Below are 23,085 nucleotides of genomic sequence, written 5' to 3'. Positions count from 1 at the left end.
CTGAGTGAATGGGACGATTTCAACCTCAATGTGCGAGAAACAGAAAATAAGAGAAAGTCGTTTTTTATATGTGGACTTCTACGAGGGTTGCTACTTATTTTTTGAGATGTGAATATGTCAAATTTGATATTGCAAAGTTTGACATTTTCAATGGTGAACGTATTCAGAACGTGTTTGCATTTTGAGTTATTTCCGGATACTTGAAACATTAATATTGTTGGAAAAATGGTATGAAACATTTTCGTTCGATGTTTTCCTACAACTTTGGACGTGGATTAAACCAACAGCAATGTACTGATAAACTCGTTTCAACTTTTGGTGATGTAACACCATCTCAAGCCACCTGGTTTTTCGGAACAACGCCAGTCCATTGGAGCAACGTAGAACGAACAATTCTGAATGGTATACCAGCATTTGTTTGCAGAAGTTTTCGGAAAACCAGCTCTCACACATCAGCTCAAACATAAACGGTTTTGAACTGTCAAAACATCGAATCGATAGGTGATACCCAGTACAATGATTTCTTCTAATTTCCGGAGATCAAAAATAAATTGCAAGGTCATCGTTTTTCTTCACCTGAAGAAGCGTTCAAATCACATGTCTTACCTCAATCGGTATGGAAAAAATGCTTCGGCAATTGATTCAAAAGTGTATTAATCCTAATGAAGGAAGAAAATCTTAAAATTTAAGTAGCAGCTCGTGGTATATCTCAGAATTTTCTTTGCTTAAGGAACATCTTGTTAAAGTTAGACCTAGCAACGAGGACTCACGAAACTATTGGTAATATGTTGACGCCAACCTTCATACAGATTGACGAAGTCGTGGTAAACGGCGGTGATTACACTGATGACTGTATCTTTCAGATATTGTGTTATCTGATGGAAATGACAGTGTAGATGAAGAAATCACAGATTTTGAATATTAAAATGAAAGAACATTCCAAAGAAACAAGGTGCCAGGCACGCAACTCACTCATTACTTAGATGAGTCTCCCACTAGATTATATATACTGAAGCATTCAGGCATTGTAGGCCCATAACCAAATTTTCCCGATTCATAATATACATATTTCAAAATAAAGTATATTTGTTCACTTTAAGTTCTGTTTTGTTCTTATTTTTCTACTTCTCTTATCTAGTTTTCCGTCTGCCTCTTTTCCTTCTGATTCACTCGCTTTCCTTTTGAGCTCTCTTGGCAATACTGTTTGCTCTAACCACCCAATTCTTTTGAATCTTATTTCTTGTGTAATTAGATTCGTTATATATTTCTTTCAATTCGACATTCGTTCTTCTCTTCCATGTATCACTGACCATTCTCACGTCTCATTTCCATTATTCTCTTTCACGCACTTCTACTTTTGTACTATTGTTCTAAAACCCTTTGCAATCTGACTCTAAAACCGTTTCTAGAAAACTATATTTCTGAAAGATCTGATTCCGCCTAATTCTTTCTTTGCCGTGGCATTTCCATATATTGATTCCGTTCGTCATTTACCTTAAGCTCCATTTTTTTATTGCTTATTCTGCATACTTTTCGTAAATCACGTCTGGACCTGGCTAACAGCTTCTGCATATGCTAAAATTTGATGATTCCGGTCGGTAGTAAATTAAACCATCTGTTTCCTTTTGAATTTTCCTTCCAATGTGAGGTTAAAAAGTGAATTTACTGAAATATCTCCTTGCAACAGTACTCTTTTCCTCAAAAACCTATCGATAATCTTCCTTCGACTCAATGACGATTGGTATGCAGTACAAAATTTAGTAGCATTCATGTTCTCATTTTCTTAGATGTTCATGGCTCTTCATCTGAGAAGCGCGATTGTATATTAATGTCCTCTTCATTGGGATCATCTCCAATGGACCTTTCTTCACTAAATTCTGCGTCCACTGCGATATAACCAAAGTAATATCGTCATATCTACTATTATCACTAATAACTAATAATATTGGACCGCAGGGTCTTAGGAAGATCATTTTCGTGAATTTCTTTTGTCTAAATCTCAAGTTTATTGTTTTGATATACTGTTTTACGTCGTAATGAATTCGTAGTAAAAAAAAATATTTTCAAACACCTTATTTTCATTTGAATTAACGTCATTCATAACAATTATATTGATATCTTAATGTTTGTTGATATATTTAGCTACTACATAGAAAATAGTTTTAATAATTAGTTATTCATCAGTTAATTACTTTTCGAATTCAATTCCAATTGATTGTACAAAATAAAATAATTTTAAAATCACTCTTTTCAATTGCGACATTACGAATCACTTGTAATACAACGTATATATTCAAATCATTCAAAAAACCTTCACAACTAGTGGAAATTGAATGTCTAATGATGGATGTTAATCATTTTCTAAGCGTATAATCTTGTATATTACAAGAAGACCCATAGAGATATGGATATGGAAGTAGGATATCCAGCATACAAAATTGTACATTGAGAAAGACGGATGAATACAAGATAACAAAATTGTGATGAAATACACATACAAGAATAGTGGGAAAACGTGAAGTGATAAATTTAATACTGAAAAGAGAAGACAACAATATTTGTAGACAATAGAAGAAGAGGTGCGTCAAAAAAGAAGTGAATAGAGGAATAGACTAAATAAGGAAGATAGGGGATGAAGAAGGAAAATCTATATGGAATAGCAAAATTAATAAAATTCTTAGAAACATTTAACCGCTACCACTACATGAACACTGACAATTCCACCAAGCGTTTCGGTAACTAAGTTATTGTTTTCAAGGGCTTAAGGTGAACTGAAACTTGATCAATTTATACAGGGTGTTACAAAATTATCTTGACAACTTTACAACATAAACAAGATATTTATATTCTGTCTCTTGCATGTATTACTCCAACTAATAAAGTTTTATTTAGTACACTTCAACATGCGCACCATTGGTAGCCCTTAGTCTATAATCAATTTCAAACCAGTTAAGCTGTAACATGTCGCCTGTGATTCTACTAAAAGCTTGTGTAATGCTGGGTTTAAAGTCATCAATGTCATTAACCGGTGTCCGGTAAACAATGTCCTTCAAATAACCCCACAAAAAGAAGTCGAGGGGTGTTATGTCCGGAGATCTTGTTGGCGATGAAATTGGACCATCCCGTTCAATCCATCGGTTGGGAAAAGTGCACCATCCTGTTGGAAGTAAGCAATCGGCTGTAATTCTTCCAACTGAGGAAGAGCAAAGTTTTGAAGCATATTCAGGTACACGCAGCCAGTAACTGTGGTTTCTATGAAGAAGAAAGAACCAATGATTTGGTTGCGTATAAGCCAACACCACACATTAACCTTTGGGCTATCTCGTTGAAGCTTGACTACTGCATGTTGGCTTTCAGAATCCCAAATTCGTACGTTGTGGCGGTTTATTGTACAAGAGACATGCTGGCCTCATGACTGAAACATACATTTGTCAAGAAATCTTCCTCATGTTCAATACATTGTAACATGTCTACGGCAGATTGACGAATTGAAGTTTTCAGATTGAGCTAGAATATTTGCCGTATTTTTTTTTGGAAGTTCCTTTGAACCTCTCTATCTGATTTCGTCTCTATGAACCATGACACGCATAGACCTTCCTGTTGTGGTGTCCACATCTTCACTTATAACTGTTCAGCCTATTGAAGAAAAAAAATTTATTAGATGCAGGAATACATGCAAAATACAGAATATAAATATTTTGTTTATGATCGAAATTATGAATTTTTGAAGTTGCAAAGATAATTTTGGAACACCCTGTATATTCCAAATTGTTTTACCAAAGATCGGATCAAAACAGCATCATATATACCAAGATTTAAAATTCAATAAATATAATTATCACAAGTGCAGAAGAAACAGTTAAAAATTGTAAGAATCTTGTCGCCGATACAAGTGTAAGTTATCAGTAGGTAAGTCAGCTTTATTGCAATGAATCCATTGTATTTAGTTCAGAGGAATGTAGTGGCCATGCAAATGGACCTCCCCGATCAATCCACCTATTAGAAAAAATTATATTAAGATGATTATTCACATCATTTAGAAAGAGGAGGTCTTGCTAAAGATAAATTTTACCATATTGAAACTTCAAATATGATGTGATATTTACTGATGACAGATTTTGAAAATATTGACAGCTAACTGACATTAAGTCGTTTGAAATTTTTCTATTAGATGAAAAATATTTATCAATCTCTTTCTTTTTCCTTATACCAGTAATATGATCTTCGATAGTGTGTGCTAGAAATAGTTATTATTTATTCATCAGTTTTGTAAGTATTTTCAATTAATAATTACAATTTACGATAATTTTTTTCAGAATGTTTCTTTATGGCGAAAGGTTTTCTTGGCATGTACAACGATCTAAAAATCTATATAACTGCTAAATATTATCGAGTACCTTTTTGTTAAAAAATTGATGGAAAAATTTGTTTTTGCCAACTTCAGTTTGTACAGGTTGTCCCTGTAAAATTTACGGATTGCCCAATGCCCATCAGTCACTTCTGGCCTTAAGATAGTAGTGTAAAATTATTTGATCCACGTGGACTTCCATTGCAAATTAATTTTCGAATTTCTATAACTTAGAAACGAGGGGTCGTATGAGAAGATTTTTTTAAGTTTTTCATTTTAATGTCATCTACTTACTCCCGAATTTTTGCGTTCCGGAACACTGTATAGGTAAATCAAGTAAATGAATTTCAATCTACCTTCAGTTTATAATATCCTGTAGTTAATTGCTCATTTTGAAAATTCACATTTTATATTCACGAGTTTTATTTGGTATGTAAAGTAATATAATTTAAAATTGAAAAATATCTCTGAAGGGGTCTCCGGTCTATAAAATTTAAACATTCGAAACTTTGGAGTTTTTTAAATATCCTCGATAAACTTTCGATTATCTATCATTCGAATTTATGACTTATTTTCAAATTATTTTTAATGAGTCTTTCAAGCAATCATGTATATTATTCCGAAACTGGTAATACAAATCTACGAAACCAAATGCAAAATTTATGTCTTTACCGAGAACCAATCATATTTGTTGGGATTTTTACTACCGTTTACGATATAATAAATTAAAAGAACAACAGCATAACGATGATAAAGAGTACGTGTGCTAATAAAATCCATGAAAATGTTATAAAACTCAGTCCTAAAAAATAATTAAAGTTTTGTCGTTAAAATGAATGTCGTTTATTAATAACTAGGGTACGAACGAAATAAATAGTTTTAACATGAATTAAAAGTATTGAAAAATTCTCTTTTTCGTGTATTAGATTCCGTTCCAAAAATTTTTGAATCCTTATGATTTAAACTAAAATCCAAAATATCAAAAAACACAAGAAATAATATAATATATCAAGTACTTTGTACTAATCGTGGCGCTGTCTTAATAGGGCAGACATCTCAATATTTAGAAAATAGACTAAAAGGTCATCAATACGATAAGTAAAAATAAAAGTATATTAACGAACCACGAAATATTAAAAAAGACATAAATTCAATTATAAAGATTCAAAAATTCTTAGAACAGAATCTAATACACGAAAAACACAATTTTTAGAAATGATAAAAAAATTGTAAATCTTAATAACGAGTGATTTTTTTGCTGGTATCTTTTTGGCAATACTGTTTTTGACAGATCACGCGTTAATCGCGTCTTATGACATGATCAAACTTGTTCATTTACGTTTTACAAACGACCAACGCCTGCAAATAATTTAGTTTTACTATCAAAATTCATGCTCGGTTAAGAAAGTACATTTCGCATTTCTTCTAATTTATGAGCAGTTTGATCGGCCTACTGAAGGAACTGTTCGAAAGCTAAATTTTGACCCCAGTTTTCACTATTGGTGAATGGGCGCTGGAAAATCTGAAGAGAGATCGATTTTTTATCGACAAATTGTGTTCAGCGATGAAGCTCATTTCTGTTTTCTTCTCTTTTTTTGTTTTTCAATTTTAAAATACATAACTTCTAAATGCCAGAGATCCTTTTTTAGCGATTAACGTTTAAACTCACTAGCGTCTGCTTTTTTAATATATTATTTTAAAGTAATGTGTTGTGTTTGCGGTTTTGTGATGAAGAAATTATAATTATTTCAGTTTATTTCATAATTTTAAACGTCAGCGCCCCATCAGTGAGTGGTGGAGTAGTGTCTCGCAAGGGAAGGGGTAAAAAAATTCGATTCAGTTTGATATTTTCACTTTTATCTCTCTTATTTGACTAACTGGCCTTTTTATAAAACACTGTTTAGCTTCTAATGTTAACACAAGGTTATTAAGACTATAGCGTGTCATTTCCAGTCATTATTAGTTCGCCTTACAGTTGAAAAAGTTAGGTTAGGTTAGTTTAGATTATTATCATTATTTTTTTTTCATTTAAAACCTCAACCAACTATGAAGTTAACAATCTATAAGTACTACAGTCGAACTCCAATAATTCGAACTGCAAGGGACCGTAGCAAAAGTTCGAATTATCGAGGTGTTCGAATTATCGGAGTTGTGCACATTTACATACATATATGTATGCATTTCGATGCATCTTTCCATTTTATAAATAAATAAATATGTTATGGGTATATAACATGTTTATTTATTTATTTATTTATTTAAAATAATAATTTGTATACGTTTGAAGAATTTTTGGTCCTAAAAAGGACCGATTATTTATCTTAAAATAAAAAAAAATACATATATTTATTTTTTTGTAAAGAAATCAGCTATGCTAGATTGCTTCATGCTGACGATTTTTTCCTTTGAAGCAAATCGAGTGATTCGACAAAATATCGTCGTCTTACCTAGAATCTGAAGATTCGAATTTTTCAATTTTTTTCAACACTAACAGTTCGAATTTTTCAATTTTTTTCAACACTAACAGTTCGAATTTTTTAATACCTTTGTATATACATAATTTATACAAGAAAAATTCGAATTTTTCAATTATTCGAACATCAAAAATTCGAACTTTTCAATTATTTAAACGCCAAAAATTCGATTTTTTTTTTGTAATTAACACAGAAAATACGAATTTTTTGATAATTCGAACTTCAAAAGTTCGAATTATCGAGGTTTTTTTACATGTGTTAGTAATAGGAATGTCAAGGGACCGACGCAAAAGTTCGAATTAACGAGGAATTCGAATTATCGGTGTTCGAATTATCGGAGTTCGACTGTATTTAGTCAGTACTAATATACAACCAATATAATCTGAGTTTTAAATATTTAAAGAAAGGCTCCCTGCAGGGGTGAGGGTTTTTATTGCAGCTCTTTCCGGGAGGGACCAAGCACCCCTTGCAGCTTCTTCCGGGGGCGCGGACAACTACTTAATACGTTTGCAATTTAAATTAGCTAGTACTGATTAACACTCGACATAACCTCAAAAAAAGCAAATGATGTAAAAATTTTTCTGCTGTCACTTCACTTGCTAGTCGCCAAAAATACTTTCAGATAACCTTATTTTACATATATTTGAGTGGATGTACAAAATTGAAGGTGATTTTAAGGGTTCCCGTGCTCCGAAATCCAGCTGATTTCAATTTGTCACTATTTATGAATCAAGATTCAAAAAACTTGTAAAGCTAAACGAGAGTCTTGGAAAATATCATGAGACCTTATAAAGGCATTCAGTAAAATACAATCTGGTCAACAGTCTAACTCAATCTAATACCTAAAGCTGAAACTTAAAACTAAGTTATACTCATCAAACTTTCTTACGTTCTATAGAATAGATTGTACCAAAGATTACCGTGCACTTACAAGCTCTCTATTTACACTAAAAACACTGAACTGACTCAAAGGGCTTGATCCTCTCAAGTCTTCTTTCCAGCTCACTATTATTTAGAAGCTATTGTCTAATTTCTTGATGGTCAAGGGGGCATCTACTGCTTTGTTTTGGAACCTTTGCATGACTGCTAAGTTGCATCACCATAGTTGGATGTCATAAGTCCATACAGGATTAAATATCTGCTTATATAGCATAAGTTTATTATGTAGATACAGAGTGAAATTTTTTCCAAGTAGCCAGAGCATTTTTCTTATATTTCAGTCCAAGTTCTTCTTTATTTAACGTGAATTTTCCAACTAAATTTGGTACCTGAGGTAATTATTTTATTGTGGTTGTCGGTGGTGTTCATCAACTATATTTCGAAGAGATTATTAGCTATTGATATTTATAAGGCAATGAAATAAATTGCAAAAAAACAATCACGTTTAAAAAAATCTACTATTGGAGAACCCATTGTATTTTGAATTGTTTGACTAATCATAGTATTCTCAAGAATTGGTCTCTTGCGACTGTTATCGCCTAGTTTAAATAGAAAAGCTAGACAATAGGTGTTTAAACTTGAAAAATAAAATTTATGGAGATAAAATGTCTTCTTTGTAAGGTCGATTGCTTTTAAGACAACCCTCGTAGTTATTTAAGTTCGATTGACATAATATAGTCCCGAATGTGAAATTTGTATTTTTTACGCAAATATAATAATTGGGTTGTACGCGTATAAAGGTTGAAAAGATTCGTGTTTGAATTATAAAGGCAGTCAAACATATGGAGATTGACCTTTTGAGAACCGGCAAACCACAACCAACAATTCACAAAACATAAAATGGTTCTGGTTTTCTACCCGCCACTTAAATCAGTCAAACTATTACGAAAACGAAATCATAGCAATTCAACTAATTTCTAATAAATAGTGTCTACAAATCGTCGGAGAATGACATGCACCTTTCGAACCAATTCAGACCAATCCCACCTCGAGGCCATTTTATTATAGGGGCCTTAGTAATTTTCTTACGATCCCATTTACAATTTGTTTTGCGTTTAACGCACTTATCTCGATGACTTTAAACGTTTGATTATAGCAATTTCAAATAATTCGAGCTATTATTATTTGGAATCGGTTAAATTATTGTTTATAAATCTATCGTTTAACGCCGAAGCGGTTTTTGAATGGCCTTTTTTGTTATCCAATCGGTCAAACAAATGGTCAAGCAATTATATCTCGCATTAATCCTAAGCGATTTATGGACATTGGATAATGAAAAGAGAAAATCAAAAATTGCAAAAGAATTTTTAACAAGTACATTGAATCCGCATTAATTCTATATATACAGGGTGTTTTTCATAACGACCGACATAAGCAGAGCTCAAAATATGATGATTGTGGTTAATTTACCTCTATACCAAATTGAATTCCCAAGAATTTAAACGGCCTCAAAGCTGGAACAGAAATTTCGAAAAAAAACTATTTCTTTGCAATCTAAAAACACCAAATTTGGTACACTGTATCAGAATGTTAAGGACATTAAGTAATGGTGAGTAAAACGGGGATTGAACAATTCTGAGCGGTTGATTATTTGTGACCTAACCTCAAATTCTATTTTCATACCATGAAAAATTTAGTTCTAGAACTTAGCGAAGAAACCATTTTTCAATGTTCGAGATCTAACAGGGCAGCATTTTACATTCATTCTCGCAAAGCATCTCTCACCAAACTGTTCATTGAGCCAATGTAGAATGAGCGGGGCAATTACGAAGTTGAAAGAACTGAGCCTTAAGAAGATTTAAAGAAAGTTTGTTAAAAAATATTTGCGGAATTTGGTGTGTTGGCTCCTACCTCAAATGACAGCACACAGAAGGCTCAAGTTTTTGGAATACTGTATTCTTTGATTTAATTTAATGATTGTAATTGCCTTTGCGACAGTTTTGGAAAGACGGAATATAATTTGTGGTAAAAGTACTTTCGTCAGAAATATTTAATTATTAAAAGTAATAATTTATGATTTCTATAATTAGTTTCTTTAAAGACAAACTAGAATGCAATCGCTTTATTAATCCTCTGTAAATTTGATAAAGATGGAACAACAAAAGACCATACAAGAAATAGAGTGCAACAAAGGGAAAATAGCTACAGAAAATCTGAACTCATTGCTATGGTCAGGAAACACAAAAATGATAATATATAATGTCTGGCATCTAACAGTTAGGATAAGAGAAAGATATAGAGGCTGTGGGAATAGATTAATTAAGAACATCGTGCAGGAAATCCAGAGCAGAGCATTTACGGAACAGACGAAGAACAGATGAAGAACAGACTTCAGAGAGAATACACTAAGCAACTGCTCTGGTACATGGTATGAGGCCCCTGCTGTATGTATGTAAATATTAACCTTCAGTTAATATATGAGATGCAATAGGTTAGACCTTACCCTAAAATGTATGGTTCCAACACCTTCGTTTGTGTTAATTCATTTCGAGCCATGAAGCAGTGTGTATTATGAAGTTGTCATTCACAATCACTACCAAACAGCATCGATGTTTGCCCGTTGAGGCAAAAATGATAGTTAAAAGGGTTAACTTGAAGTTATTAAAGTGACGTCACGTTAAAAATCATTTTCTTCGACCATAATATAGTTTAAATTAAAGTCTAATTTACGCGCTCACAATAATCCACCTACTTTAAACAATGAAATCGAATTAATAAAGATGTGAGTCGAAAATGTAATAGAATTAAGTTTCAAATTCAATAGTCCAATTTCCAACCCAACAATGATACAAAATCAAATGAATTTTGTGAAATTCTAATTTCTCTTTAAATTCATAAAATTGAGTTTTTCTACAACAAAGTTTCTAACTTATAGATAGTTATTAATTCAAGTTTTTGATTTTTCTATGTTTAAGAAGGCTTAAAATTTTTTTGATAGATGGCGGTAGCTACGTCGTTTGCATTAATGTTTGAGTCAACACCGCTAAGCCTCTTATTTTCAAACTAACATCAGTAACATAAGAAGAAGATTTTAATTCTTTTTTTTAAGTAATATTAATCATAACACATCTTTCTTATAACCTCAAGCTCGAGTTTGTTAGTGAAGGATGGTAGGATAGGATGAAATGTATATATTAGTGGGCCCTGCACAATAAGTAGCTACAAATTTACGACTTTTGGGTCTTATCGAATTTTATATAGATATCGGTAGCAAAGGCACTAAATTGTAAAACATTCTTAACTGCACATCGATTCCTAAGTGATATTTTGAGTAAGAAATATATTGATGTAACGCCAAGTAGTACTTCAATGTAGTAATTGAATACCTTCCACTGAACAAAGCAATTTATGAATATTTTGCCTGTTTCTGAACATTGAATCACATAAACTTTTTTTTCTTCAAATGATAACATTGTATTTACAAACAGCTTAGGTTTGATAGTTCAATGCATGCAGAAAGTTTCCGATTTTAAAAACATTACATTGTATTTCGATATAATTTTTCAGGTTTTTATCCACATCTTCAATTAATTAAAATATTGTTTAAATGCATCCCTTCTCATTATATATACAGCTACATTTCAAAATCACTCGAATATAACTTATTTTTAGCAGTTTGTGGTAAATTTACACTGTGCTCTAGACTAGCAACCTGTTCTAAAGGTACAAAATATTAAAATACTTATTACATATTATTGATGATGAAATTCAGACTCAAAAGAAGTCTTAAACAAAATTACACATCAATCCCTTACTCCATCCACTCCTACTGCTTTAAAAGATTGTTGTATTAGCTCAACAGTTCACAAGCTAACCAGTTAGAACAGGCGTGAGCCAGCTCGTGATTTTAATACCCGCCAAAAAATTTTAACTTCGGTTACAATATGCATCATGATCGTGGTTGTCATGAAGATTAGACGGCAGATTATATAGCTCGGGATGTTAATTATAGAATGAAAAAAAAATAAAATAAAATATACATACACAGTTTACTTCAAATCTAAATGTAATTATGTTAGTTGTTAAATCATTGTCCAATGAAAAACATTCACCTCCGACAGTATTTGAAAGATCTGTATTATTTATAAATTTGTAGATTTAACCTAACAGTATCTAACTAAACTGAAGGATTTAGGAGTTTTAATTTTAATATTTTCCAATTTTACAAAGTGAATTAAGTACTAAATTCCTGATAATATTCTGACACGATTTGTATTATGTATTTTCTCTACTTTTTCGTTTACCTGAAATATCATCGTCTTGAGTCGGCGCATCTTTACCTCAACATATTAAAAATCATCATCAAGATTTGTGGCGCTCCCTTTAGAGCTATCGTGACGTTTTCATTACTAATAACACAAAATGTTTCGAATCTACAGTTTTGTTAAAAAATAAGAAAGTAACCAAGTAAGACTGGACTCTAAAAATTTAAATTTTAATTTATCTTTTACTAGAGTCGTTTAATCTATCCGGAGACACAATATATATGAAAATAAATTTTTCGTTTTATGAAAATTATAACGAGCAAATAGATTATTTTTCCGTACTAGTACAATGGAATAATTAATAGTATAAAACAAGCAATCACGTAAAGTTATTGGAAATGGCGTAAAAACACGCAACAAAAGAAACACGACGTTACAGAAAATTGAGTTTTTCCGAAAGCTTTTAGCAAACGTTCAAAAGGACCGTCATATGTGAAAATTATTCAATTTAATGCTTTTTGATTCTACCCTTACACAGTCGCATATTAAAACAAAAGGAACGGTCAACACCAGTTCCCATTTATTGATCAATAACAGCAAACTAAGTCCTCCCTTAAAACGACTTCTATTCAAATATACATTTTACTTAATAGCTTCACATTATTGCTGTCAAAGCTTTCACGTCTGCCAAATAAAATTACAAACATCGCTGTGTTTATCATAAAACACAGAGTCGAACTAAGAAGTAAATAATAAAAATTTTTTCTAGGCAATATTAGATGTTCTAAAAAATTATTTTATTTCAACAAAATAGTTGAAGAATCAAATTTCTTTGACGATGGTAACCAAAAGCTAGTGACAAATGTCGAAATTTTCTACTACTTTAATACAAAACGATACCTGAACAAAGACCCTGTTAGTTTATTTCGTATTTGAATTCCGCTAACCACATAACACTTTCCAGAAGGAACGGAATTTGAGTCAGCATTAGGACCCCACTTTTACGTGCCAATTAATGGCCTCCAAGTTTTTTAAATCGGTCGTGTGACCGTCAAATGCTAATGAAACTTCAGAATATTCCCTTTATTTTACTCAACAAAAAGCTTGGTGTTGATGTATCCCTAATCCGATACTTCGAACGAACTTCCAGGTGGAGTACCGTTTGGTAACTGCTGGATGGATTTTCTTTAAAAGTTGGCAAAATGAATTTACCACTGATGCAAGTAATCAGTATTGACTCGTTTTCCATTGAACAGTACGTCTATTTGATATTTCAAGTATTCGAGAAAAGCCTAAATCGTACTGGTGCAATTTGCGCAACTCACAGGTGATGCAATTTAATAAACGCAGCATCTAATCTCTAAGAATCAATTATAAAGTTGTTCTAGTCTTTTGAATCGATAGAAAACAGATTGTGTTTACATCCTAGTTGTGAGTATACTTATTCACTTAAAATTTTGCATACCGTTCGCAGCAACCTAATGACACTTGCTAAAGAGCTTGAAACAAAACAGCCGCTAGATGCCCAATATCCCGAACAGTTTTCTTATTTCTTATTGGCAACCTTGTTGTACCAGTATTTGAAAACATCTTCTTCTTTTCTCAACAGCAATTGTTATAAAACGAACTAAAACAAACAAGATGGTTGTTGTATGGGATCTAATACAATTCCTGGCTTCGAATACAATATGTTTGGGACTACTGGCACTAGGGGATGTTTGCAATAACAAATGGATCAATATTACCAACCGAAAAAAATTACTGGAGTTCTGATAATTATATTGATTAAACAAGATTAATTTATGGGACAAACATAGAACTAATATGCTGTTTGGAGGAGAATAACTAGTTTTAATATTTATAACGATTAAATAAGAATGAAAACTGGTAAACTGATATTCTTTCTCACTCTTCCAATAGTATAATTCTACTTAAATGTCTTTGTATATATCTTTAATAGGAACTCAATGAACATCACTATTATTGACATTTTTAAAAGGAATATAGTATAAATATTGTTGCATAATCACGAGAAACAATTTTATTTTGATGTTTAATAATTTTTTTTTCAAGTAAATAAGTACAGAGCAATTTCTGATCGTAAATCTCTGTCTATTATCGTTTTTCCACTAAAAGCCATCGGCATTTATGTGATTTTAAGCGAAAATTCCAATAAAAAATCGACTCTAAATTAAATGAAACTGAAAGGCAGAAGATACCAAATTTTTATAATGGTGAAGCAGCTTAAGTCGTTTTATCTAAAACGGTCTGACAGATACTACCTCTTAAACTTTATATCTAGAAAGGTTGTAGCCCGCCTGCTCGGAAATAACCAGTCTAGGATATTATATCAGGATTTTAAGAAGCTTTTAATTGTTTAACCTTGAAATTAATATTTCTAAACTTAAGTTTAAATCACGACAAATTAAGAACTAGGTAAAAAAAATGAATGTTATATAAAAAATTAGAAATTTATCAGTGAGGTAATTGGATATAAAATAATCAGTGATAGAAACACCCAGTATATATCATATTATTCCAAATAAATGTTTCGTATTTATCATGAAAGTCTTAAATTAGCTATAAATTGAACAGAATATACAGTGATTTTCAAAATTACGTCAAAAATACAAATTATATTGATAGGTAACCTAAACTCAAAAATTTAAATTTTTCTCTTCTTCTGAAGAATGAAGGCACGGTTTTGAGACAACCAAAAGCGACGACAAGTGACCAGAATGTTTTTTAGCTACAAAGTTAACAGAATTTTCTGGTTTAAAGAATACAAAAAGGTTTTTTAAATGCAAAGTGTTTTTAAAAAGATAAGAAAGTTTGGACTATACACCCAATACTGGCTATTAAAAGCTATTAAAAATTAGAATAAAACCACTCCAAAGCATCTCGCAGATACGTACTGCTCCGAGTTATTCTTCGATGTTAGTAAGTTACAAAATCTAAGAAATTCTTCTCCAAATTATTCTCTATTATTCCCAAATACCTTGAAGTTCGGTATTCTCTGGTTAAGAACGAAAATTAATACATATAATCAACGCAAATGTTCCCCAAGGTAGAGTTACGAGATCCTCAAACTGTATAACATTCCATCAAACAAATCTCGACAGGCTACAACAATGGTTGAAAATATGGGGAGGTGAAGTTGACGAGTCTAAATCCATCTACGTTACCTTCATAAACAGAAATGAAAACTGCTTTCTCCGTTACAATAAACGAGGATGAAATTTGACAAAGGGAGTAAGTCATATATATCGCAATCCATTTGGAAAAGAGACTATCTTGGAGAAGACAACTCTTTACGAAAAGAAAACAGCTTGGGATTGACCTTAGACATTGAATAATTGAAGGAAAATCAATAAATTATTGGTATATAAGATAATACTTAAATCTATTTGGAATCCTGCTGTCGGGACAGTATTAACATCAAATATAAAATTTCAGTCAAAAAATCTGATTCTGGAACCGTTAGCGATATTCATACTGTTAACACCAACAATCAATCAATTAATTTTCGCGGGAGAAGGTTTATTGGTGGTAAATATCAGTATAAAACAGAAGTCAAGTCAATTAGATTTTAGTTTACCTTCAGTCTCTGAAGACGACAACTTGATTATCGAAACGCGTGTCAAACAGTGTAATTGTGAATGTTGTTTTAAACAGTGTATTCAGTAAAAAGATCTGAGGATAATATCATTGAAAGGAACTACGCGTCTTCTAGGTTAGAGAACTAATTGAAGTGACCAATGAATAACACAATGAAAGACTTCAGTTTCACCCCAAAAACCTAGTGTTAGAACCTATTATCCGATGTAGACTGTAAAGATTTAACCCAAACAATATTGCTAGCAGAAGTTTAAATTAAGTATCAAGTTTAATATTTCATTTCAGCATATTTTGATTTACCAATTTTTAATATGTTTATAAACTACAATTACAAAATACAATTAGGAAGGAAATTACAGGGTCTTACCCCATAAGAACAAAATTATTAACAAATTTGGTAAGGAAATAAAAAAAATAATGTGGAAATGAATGATGGTGGATTTTATTTACAATTTTGTGAAGAAGTTGAAGAAAAATCGATCCCGGATGTTCAGTATCCGTCCAGTGTTTTAGTACAAAATATTCAACTATATATTTTTGTAATTTAATAAAATTGTTCATATTTGAAAACCTGAACTAAATGGAGTAGCTCGTTATCCTTAACTAATCAAATCTTTTGAGAAGATCTCTCAATAGGTTTGAGCTAAAAGAATAGTCCCAGTACTTGGCCTAATGAAGAGAACGTAAAAATTTTGGAAAAAAAATTATTTAGTTTTGAACGTAATCTTTTTTTAGCTCCATGGAAATTACCCAGCGTTGTTAAATAAGTTCGCTACCCTTTTTATAATAAGAATCGCCAAGCTCCTTAAAATAGTCTAAAACAGCCGATATCATCTCATCATTGTTAGAAAATCGTTGACCATAGAACCATTTTTTCAAGTCTGGGAATAAAAAATGATTCAAGGGGGTTAAATCTGACGAATAGGGTGCATGAAGTAGCAAACTTTAATTGATTAATTTTGGTAATTTTTAAGCTGGTGCGTTGTCTTGATGAAACAATAGTTTCTTCTCAACCAAATCAGTCGTTGATAATTTTTCCTTATTCAAGAAAACTATTCCCCTCGCATTCCAAAAAACCAACTCCATGACCTTGTCTGCAGATGGAACGATCTTTGTCTTCTTTGTAGCCGTTTCTCCCTTTTCAGTCCATTATTTTGATTGTTTTTGTTTTGTTTTGGGTGTGAAGTGATGGATCCACGTTTCATCCATGGTTATGAAACATCTTCACGACGCTGTTTTTATTCCATTGTGAGCAAACGCAACATACCTCTCGCGCACAGCTTTCCCATGTCCAGTTTTCAGTTAATATGCGATGTACCGCATGAAATACCTCCTACATCTGCTAGTCTCTGTAGTCGTTACCTCATTTGGTCGACCATTGCGATGCTGGTCATCGCAGGTCGTATGGCCGAAGGATCAATCTCACCCACAATTGAATCTAGTTTAACTTTTATATTAGTTCGGCTGAGGCTTTTCAAATAAAAGTACTAAAGTAAAAATTCACTGAAAACGTTTGTTGATGGCTAAACAACGTGACATATTCATGCTTGAAACATATGCTTTTTAATAAAGTGGAATTTTTTAAGCTCTCTCTAGATTAAGCCAGTTACTTCTGGGACCATTAAATGTAAAAAACGCGAGCTCGCTACAACCAAAACAAGCATTTTTTTGTTATAATGCGCTAAATATCTAAAATTCCCTAAATTAGAAATAATGATGATTCGTGATAATAATAATCTAGTAAAATTTAATTAGAAATAAATGCTTTGGTTACTAATGTGTTATATATAAAAACCTCTCGACGTCAGAAGATAATTGTATAGCAACAAGACAGTTCTCATCTGTTACATTCATTGAAAGCAAAATGTTCTTGTTTGTACTTGTAAATATATCTATGACTGTGAGAAGCGATTTGGAGCGCTGCAGGTGGGCGCTACGCCCTCCCGGGGTCTCCCGTGACCTACGTTTGTACCACCCTCATTAAGAGAAAAATCATTACGTCGAACGGATACAAGAAGATGCGGAATTATTGCGGTTCTAAAATAAAATTATCGTCGTTGAAAATTGGTTTACGATTCACACGTATATATTTACGTTAGTCATTAGGTTAAGAACTAGTATTAACAACAACTGGAGGTGGTCTGTTAATAAGCCTCTTTGATTTCTTCCGATTAAACTATGAGATGAGCTTTGAACTATTTAAGTGATTTGATAGATAATTGAGTTTTATTTTTATTTTAGAACTATCAAGATTAGAAAAATCGCCTTTACTAGCCAATGGTTATAATCATCCACCACATTTAAGTCATATGCAGTTCATGCAATTACCGCATCCTGCTGCGGCACATTCAGCGTTGTTGTCGCCGGCTATGCCACACAATTTAGGAAGGCCAGATGGTTCAGTCATTAAAAATCAAGGAATACCTGCAATGGAAGCTATAGCGAGGTGAGTGAACCATATTAATATTTTTTTTCAATTCGTGTTGTTATATCTGATAGGAAATCAACCTTCAATTTATTTCCGGGCTGTTATATTGGGAATTATGAAATAACTAACTCAAATTGACATTTTCAAAAATGTGAGTTTTTTTGATAACTTACGTCTCGGTAATTTCTTCTGTTATCGTATTTATGACTTTTCAATCTATTTTCTAAATATAAAGATGTCTGGCCTATGTAAAATAACTATACACATAACTTCAATATATATACATAACTTAATAAATTACAACAACTATATTTCAAGTGAATGACTCAATGATAGTACAGTTTTTCATTATACAGAGTCACGAGAATAGTATACAAAGTGTTGTATCTTATAACAACGTATGATTTTGTAATTAGTTATAAAGAAATTTCATTATCGAATTCTATAACAAAACAAATAAATAACAAGTTTAATCAACTTTGCTCTAAAATGAGACGCTGTCATTTTCCAACTAGATTTCTCTTTCTTGCATCAAATGAAATAGTAGCAACGGTTTATATTACAGTAAGAGATACAGTTATATCTTTCGTAATCCATTGTAAGTGAAAATTGGATAATTTAAGTGTAAGTTAGAGGCCAAAAGAAGTCAAGTAATCTTCTTAGAGCGGCAAGAAGACGTACGACGTCGGTCTATCACCCTCTTCGTTATTAAACTCGGGCATTTCACCTTTCCTTTTATTTTTCATTGCTATTTACCTTCCGAGACATACGACACTTTTACTTCTTGTTTCGTAGTTATCCTTGCAGAAATAATTGAACCTCCAATGTACAGATATATATGTATATATACACTACACGTCACAAGTTTTTGCCCACCCCATAATCCGTTCATAGAATTTGAAAATAACACACTTGGTTTGGTTGGTGAGTTCATTTTCATATTTTTAGAAAGTTAGTATAAAAATAGTTTTCGTTCTCGCAAATTCAAACTAGCAAATTTTACAATGGGACCAAATCCAGCAGCTATCGGTTGAAGCTCGTGAAAAGAGGCTGGAAAGCTTTACGAAATATTAAAGGATAATGGAGTATGTTATCATCGGCGTCTGATTGTCAGAAAATTTATCTTTCAACATAACAACGATCCCACGCATTCCTCGATGGCGAAAGTTGGCCGTCGCAGTCGCCCGACCTCAACCCGATTAAGTTGTTGTTCGACAAATTGGACAGGGAATATCCTGAAAAACGAATGGAACCAAATCGTATCGTCTAGTCCCGTTTATTCTCGTCTATTCTTGTCTATTCTCGTCTATTCTTGTCTATTCTTTTCTACTCATGTCTATTCTTGTCTATTCTCGTCTATTCTCGTCTATTCTCGTCTATTCTCGTCTATTCTCGTCTATTCTCGTCTATTCTCGTCTATTCTTGTCTATTCTTGTCTATTCTTGTCTATTCTTGTCTATTCTTGTCTATTCTTGTCTATTCTTGTCTATTCTTGTCTATTCTTGTCTATTCTTGTCTATTCTTGTCTATTCTTGTCTATTCTTGTCTATTCTTGTCTATTCTTGTCTATTCTTGTCTATTCTTGTCTATTCTTGTCTATTCTTGTCTATTCTTGTCTATTCTTGTCTATTCTTGTCTATTCTTGTCTATTCTTGTCTATTCTTGTCTATTCTTGTCTATTCTTGTCTATTCTTGTCTATTCTTGTCTATTCTTGTCTATTCTTGTCTATTCTTGTCTATTCTTGTCTATTCTTGTCTATTCTTGTCTATTCTTGTCTATTCTTGTCTATTCTTGTCTATTCTTGTCTATTCTTGTCTATTCTTGTCTATTCTTGTCTATTCTTGTCTATTCTTGTCTATTCTTGTCTATTCTTGTCTATTCTTGTCTATTCTTGTCTATTCTTGTCTATTCTTGTCTATTCTTGTCTATTCTTGTCTATTCTTGTCTATTCTTGTCTATTCTTGTCTATTCTTGTCTATTCTTGTCTATTCTTGTCTATTCTTGTCTATTCTTGTCTATTCTTGTCTATTCTTGTCTATTCTTGTCTATTCTTGTCTATTCTTGTCTATTCTTGTCTATTCTTGTCTATTCTTGTCTATTCTTGTCTATTCTTGTCTATTCTTGTCTATTCTTGTCTATTCTTGTCTATTCTTGTCTATTCTTGTCTATTCTTGTCTATTCTTGTCTATTCTTGTCTATTCTTGTCTATTCTTGTCTGTTCTTGTCTATTCTTGTCTATTCTTGTCTATTCTTGTCTATTCTTGTCTGTTCTTGTCTATTCTTGTCTATTCTTGTTTACTCTTGTCTAGTCTCGTCTCGTCTATTCTGTTTACAAAGGAATATCGTAGTCAAAGTTTCAAAAAGCTTTTTCCTTAACAATTTGTACCCTGAAATTCCAGTTAAACATTGTTTCAATCTTTAATCTTCCAGTTAAACGTCATAATGTTGTATGTTCAGCAAAGCGATAAGATAAATCACGCTATTCCTTCTTCGGACCTAATCCCTTTACCCTTTCGTGTCTTAACACTGGAGTACAAGGATTTGAGTTCAAAGATAGTAGCAACTTGAAAGTAGTTTGTAAATGTAATGCAATATTGAATATTTTATCACACGATGAGATTATATCAGAAATTTTCAGTGAGATTAGTTTCTATGGAGGAGTTTAAAACATAGTTGTTTCCATATTTCACTTTCTTATTGTAAGAAAATGATCTATATGAAGAAAAAATCAACTCAGTCCTATATTTTATCTTCATCAGTACTTCCAGTTCGTCTTTTTCTGTTTATATACCTGGGAAATTAATCATGGCGCTTCTCAGTGACGTGTACATGCATTGAACGACTCAGATTTGCATTTTAATTAGAAGCAACCAGCGCTGAAATGATAATGATGACTCGAACAACCGTGTAAACAACTAGACTTCTTCTTGTAGATTGTATATACAGGAATGTTGCCGACATTCAAACATTTGCAATTATTCAAATGTAATAAGAATGTGTTTAATTTTGAAATATAGTTGAGCTTTGAAACGAAAAAAATTATCTATTAAAAAATATTTGGGAATTATTTGAGTTTATGGTTTTTCTATTATTTGATTAAGGAGATACATACAGGGTGAGTTTTTAGTGACACAACTTGAATATCGAGATTATCCAAAAAATTTATCGATAGTAGGTACGAAAGTTATATTTTTTAAATGTGACATCGTGTATATTTTCTCAAATTTGGAATTATTTTTAGCCTTATTCTTGTAATATGATATTCAATTTCTTATTTCTCAGATCTTTTGACATGTTTATGTTTCTAAATGTTCTTGATTTTAGGTCTCTTCAGTTTTAAAATTTAATTATTTTGATAAAGAGAGAGAGAGGAAAGAGAAAATTCAAAACGTCAATTTTTATCTATCTTTCGATAATTATTAAAAAAACTAATTTTGTAACAGTAGAGACCTAAAATCAAGAACTGAGTTGACTAAAAAATAAGTCATTTTCTAAATTTTTTGAATGGTTCTCTTTATATTTCATTATCATTTTTCTAATTGCATTTAGTATGTATTTTCCTTTACGTGACTCATTTCTCATATAAAAGGAATATAAAAGGAGGTACTGAAATGACATTTATAGAAAAATAAGCCTGACGAAAAGGGCTTTTAAGACACTGTATGGTTTTTAACAAGTATCTCAAGCACAACTAAACCAAGACTGTTTCAGACCATTATATTAAACTATTAGGGCAGAAAGTTTGTTCCATTGGGAGTTATGATAATGTACTTTCATTTATTTTTCATTTCTTATGCCTAAATCGATTATTTACAAACATAATTTTGAGTTGCTTCAAATTTCATAGCAAATATTCACCCCTTATACAATATGTATAATTCTAAAATCGTTATTGTGTAAGGCATTGTACGACTCACTCTATTTATATATCTTCAACTATTTTTCACAGATCTGGAATATGGGAAAACTGTAGGGCTGCTTACGAAGACATCGTGAAACATTTGGAGAGGTATGTATATTATTTTTTCACTATTCAATTTTTCAATTTTTAAAAATATGGAGATATAATTCACATCGCCAATGATGTGTTTAGTGGCAGTTTCACTTGTAAATATAACGATGTTCTACTCAATGAGCTAGCTGGAGAAAGGATAATGAAATTACCGACGATCTGGAATTACTCAACTGTTGATAGAGCATTACAGTCTTATCATACTAGCGAGGTTTACGGGCGGTTGTGGGGCTGAGTGGGCGCGCCACGAATGCGTCGCGAACACGCCACGAATGCGTCCCGAACACGCCACGGCTGCGCCGCGAACCGCTTTGAAGACGCTTGCAATTCGCTAGTATGATAAGGCCCTTATAAAGTTACTTTTGTACCAAGAAGAACTAGACTAATGATTTCAGTTGTTACATATTATATATTTTTTTTCGAAATCGCCCAAATTATGAGCTATAACCTAACCTAAGTGTTTAATTAAATAGCTGAATAATATGATTATTTTTTGAAAATCGATCTGCAAATCTTATTTCTTTTCATTTGTTAAAATTAATGGTAATAAAACAGTTTGAATTATTCGTAATGCTGAAAGATTGTAAACTGGTTGACGAGTGTCGAACATGAAGCGGATGGCAGTTGCATTGTAATATTTAAAAATCCAAAACAACCCGAAAGCTCAATTTTCGGCCCTGCTGGTCATAAGGTCTCGAGGCCGAAAATTCAACGTTCTGCTTCTCACAAGAAGTAAATTTCGTCCCTGTTTTTAGGAACGAAAGTACGTACTTTCGATCGAGGTTTGAAGAAGACATTCAACAAAATAAAACACATCAGAATATATTCTGTATAATACTGTTTTAATATCTTTATACTTCTAAGTATATTGAATTTTCATAATAACGAACCAAAAGGTTTTCTCCTATATGTTTATCCTGATTCCTATTTTGTTATCCATGAATTTATTTTAATTCTCAGCTAGTTCCCAACTGTTTTTCATTCCAGACATGTCATTGCCAGTAATTATGAATTTGATATGTAAGCAGAGAATGTGGAATATAAACTTGATCGTTACCAT

General features: G+C 32.1%; 1 protein-coding gene across 2 annotated transcripts in view; it reads left to right on the top strand.

Moving 5' to 3' along the window:
• The window catches only part of LOC130893753 (dachshund homolog 2), a 373,096-nt gene that overhangs the window by 127,425 nt on the left and 222,586 nt on the right, over positions 1-23,085 (top strand). For both annotated transcript variants that reach the window (XM_057800090.1, XM_057800091.1), the window contains exons 3-4: positions 17,826-18,030; positions 21,963-22,022. In XM_057800090.1, coding sequence (XP_057656073.1) covers positions 17,826-18,030; positions 21,963-22,022 — 265 coding nt within the window. The remainder of the gene's footprint in view (positions 1-17,825; positions 18,031-21,962; positions 22,023-23,085) is intronic.

Source organism: Diorhabda carinulata, chromosome 5 (genome assembly GCF_026250575.1).
Source record: "Diorhabda carinulata isolate Delta chromosome 5, icDioCari1.1, whole genome shotgun sequence".
NCBI lineage: Eukaryota > Metazoa > Arthropoda > Insecta > Coleoptera > Chrysomelidae > Diorhabda > Diorhabda carinulata.
Note: the sequence above shows the minus strand (reverse complement) of the source record. Positions and strands in the feature narration are given on the sequence as shown.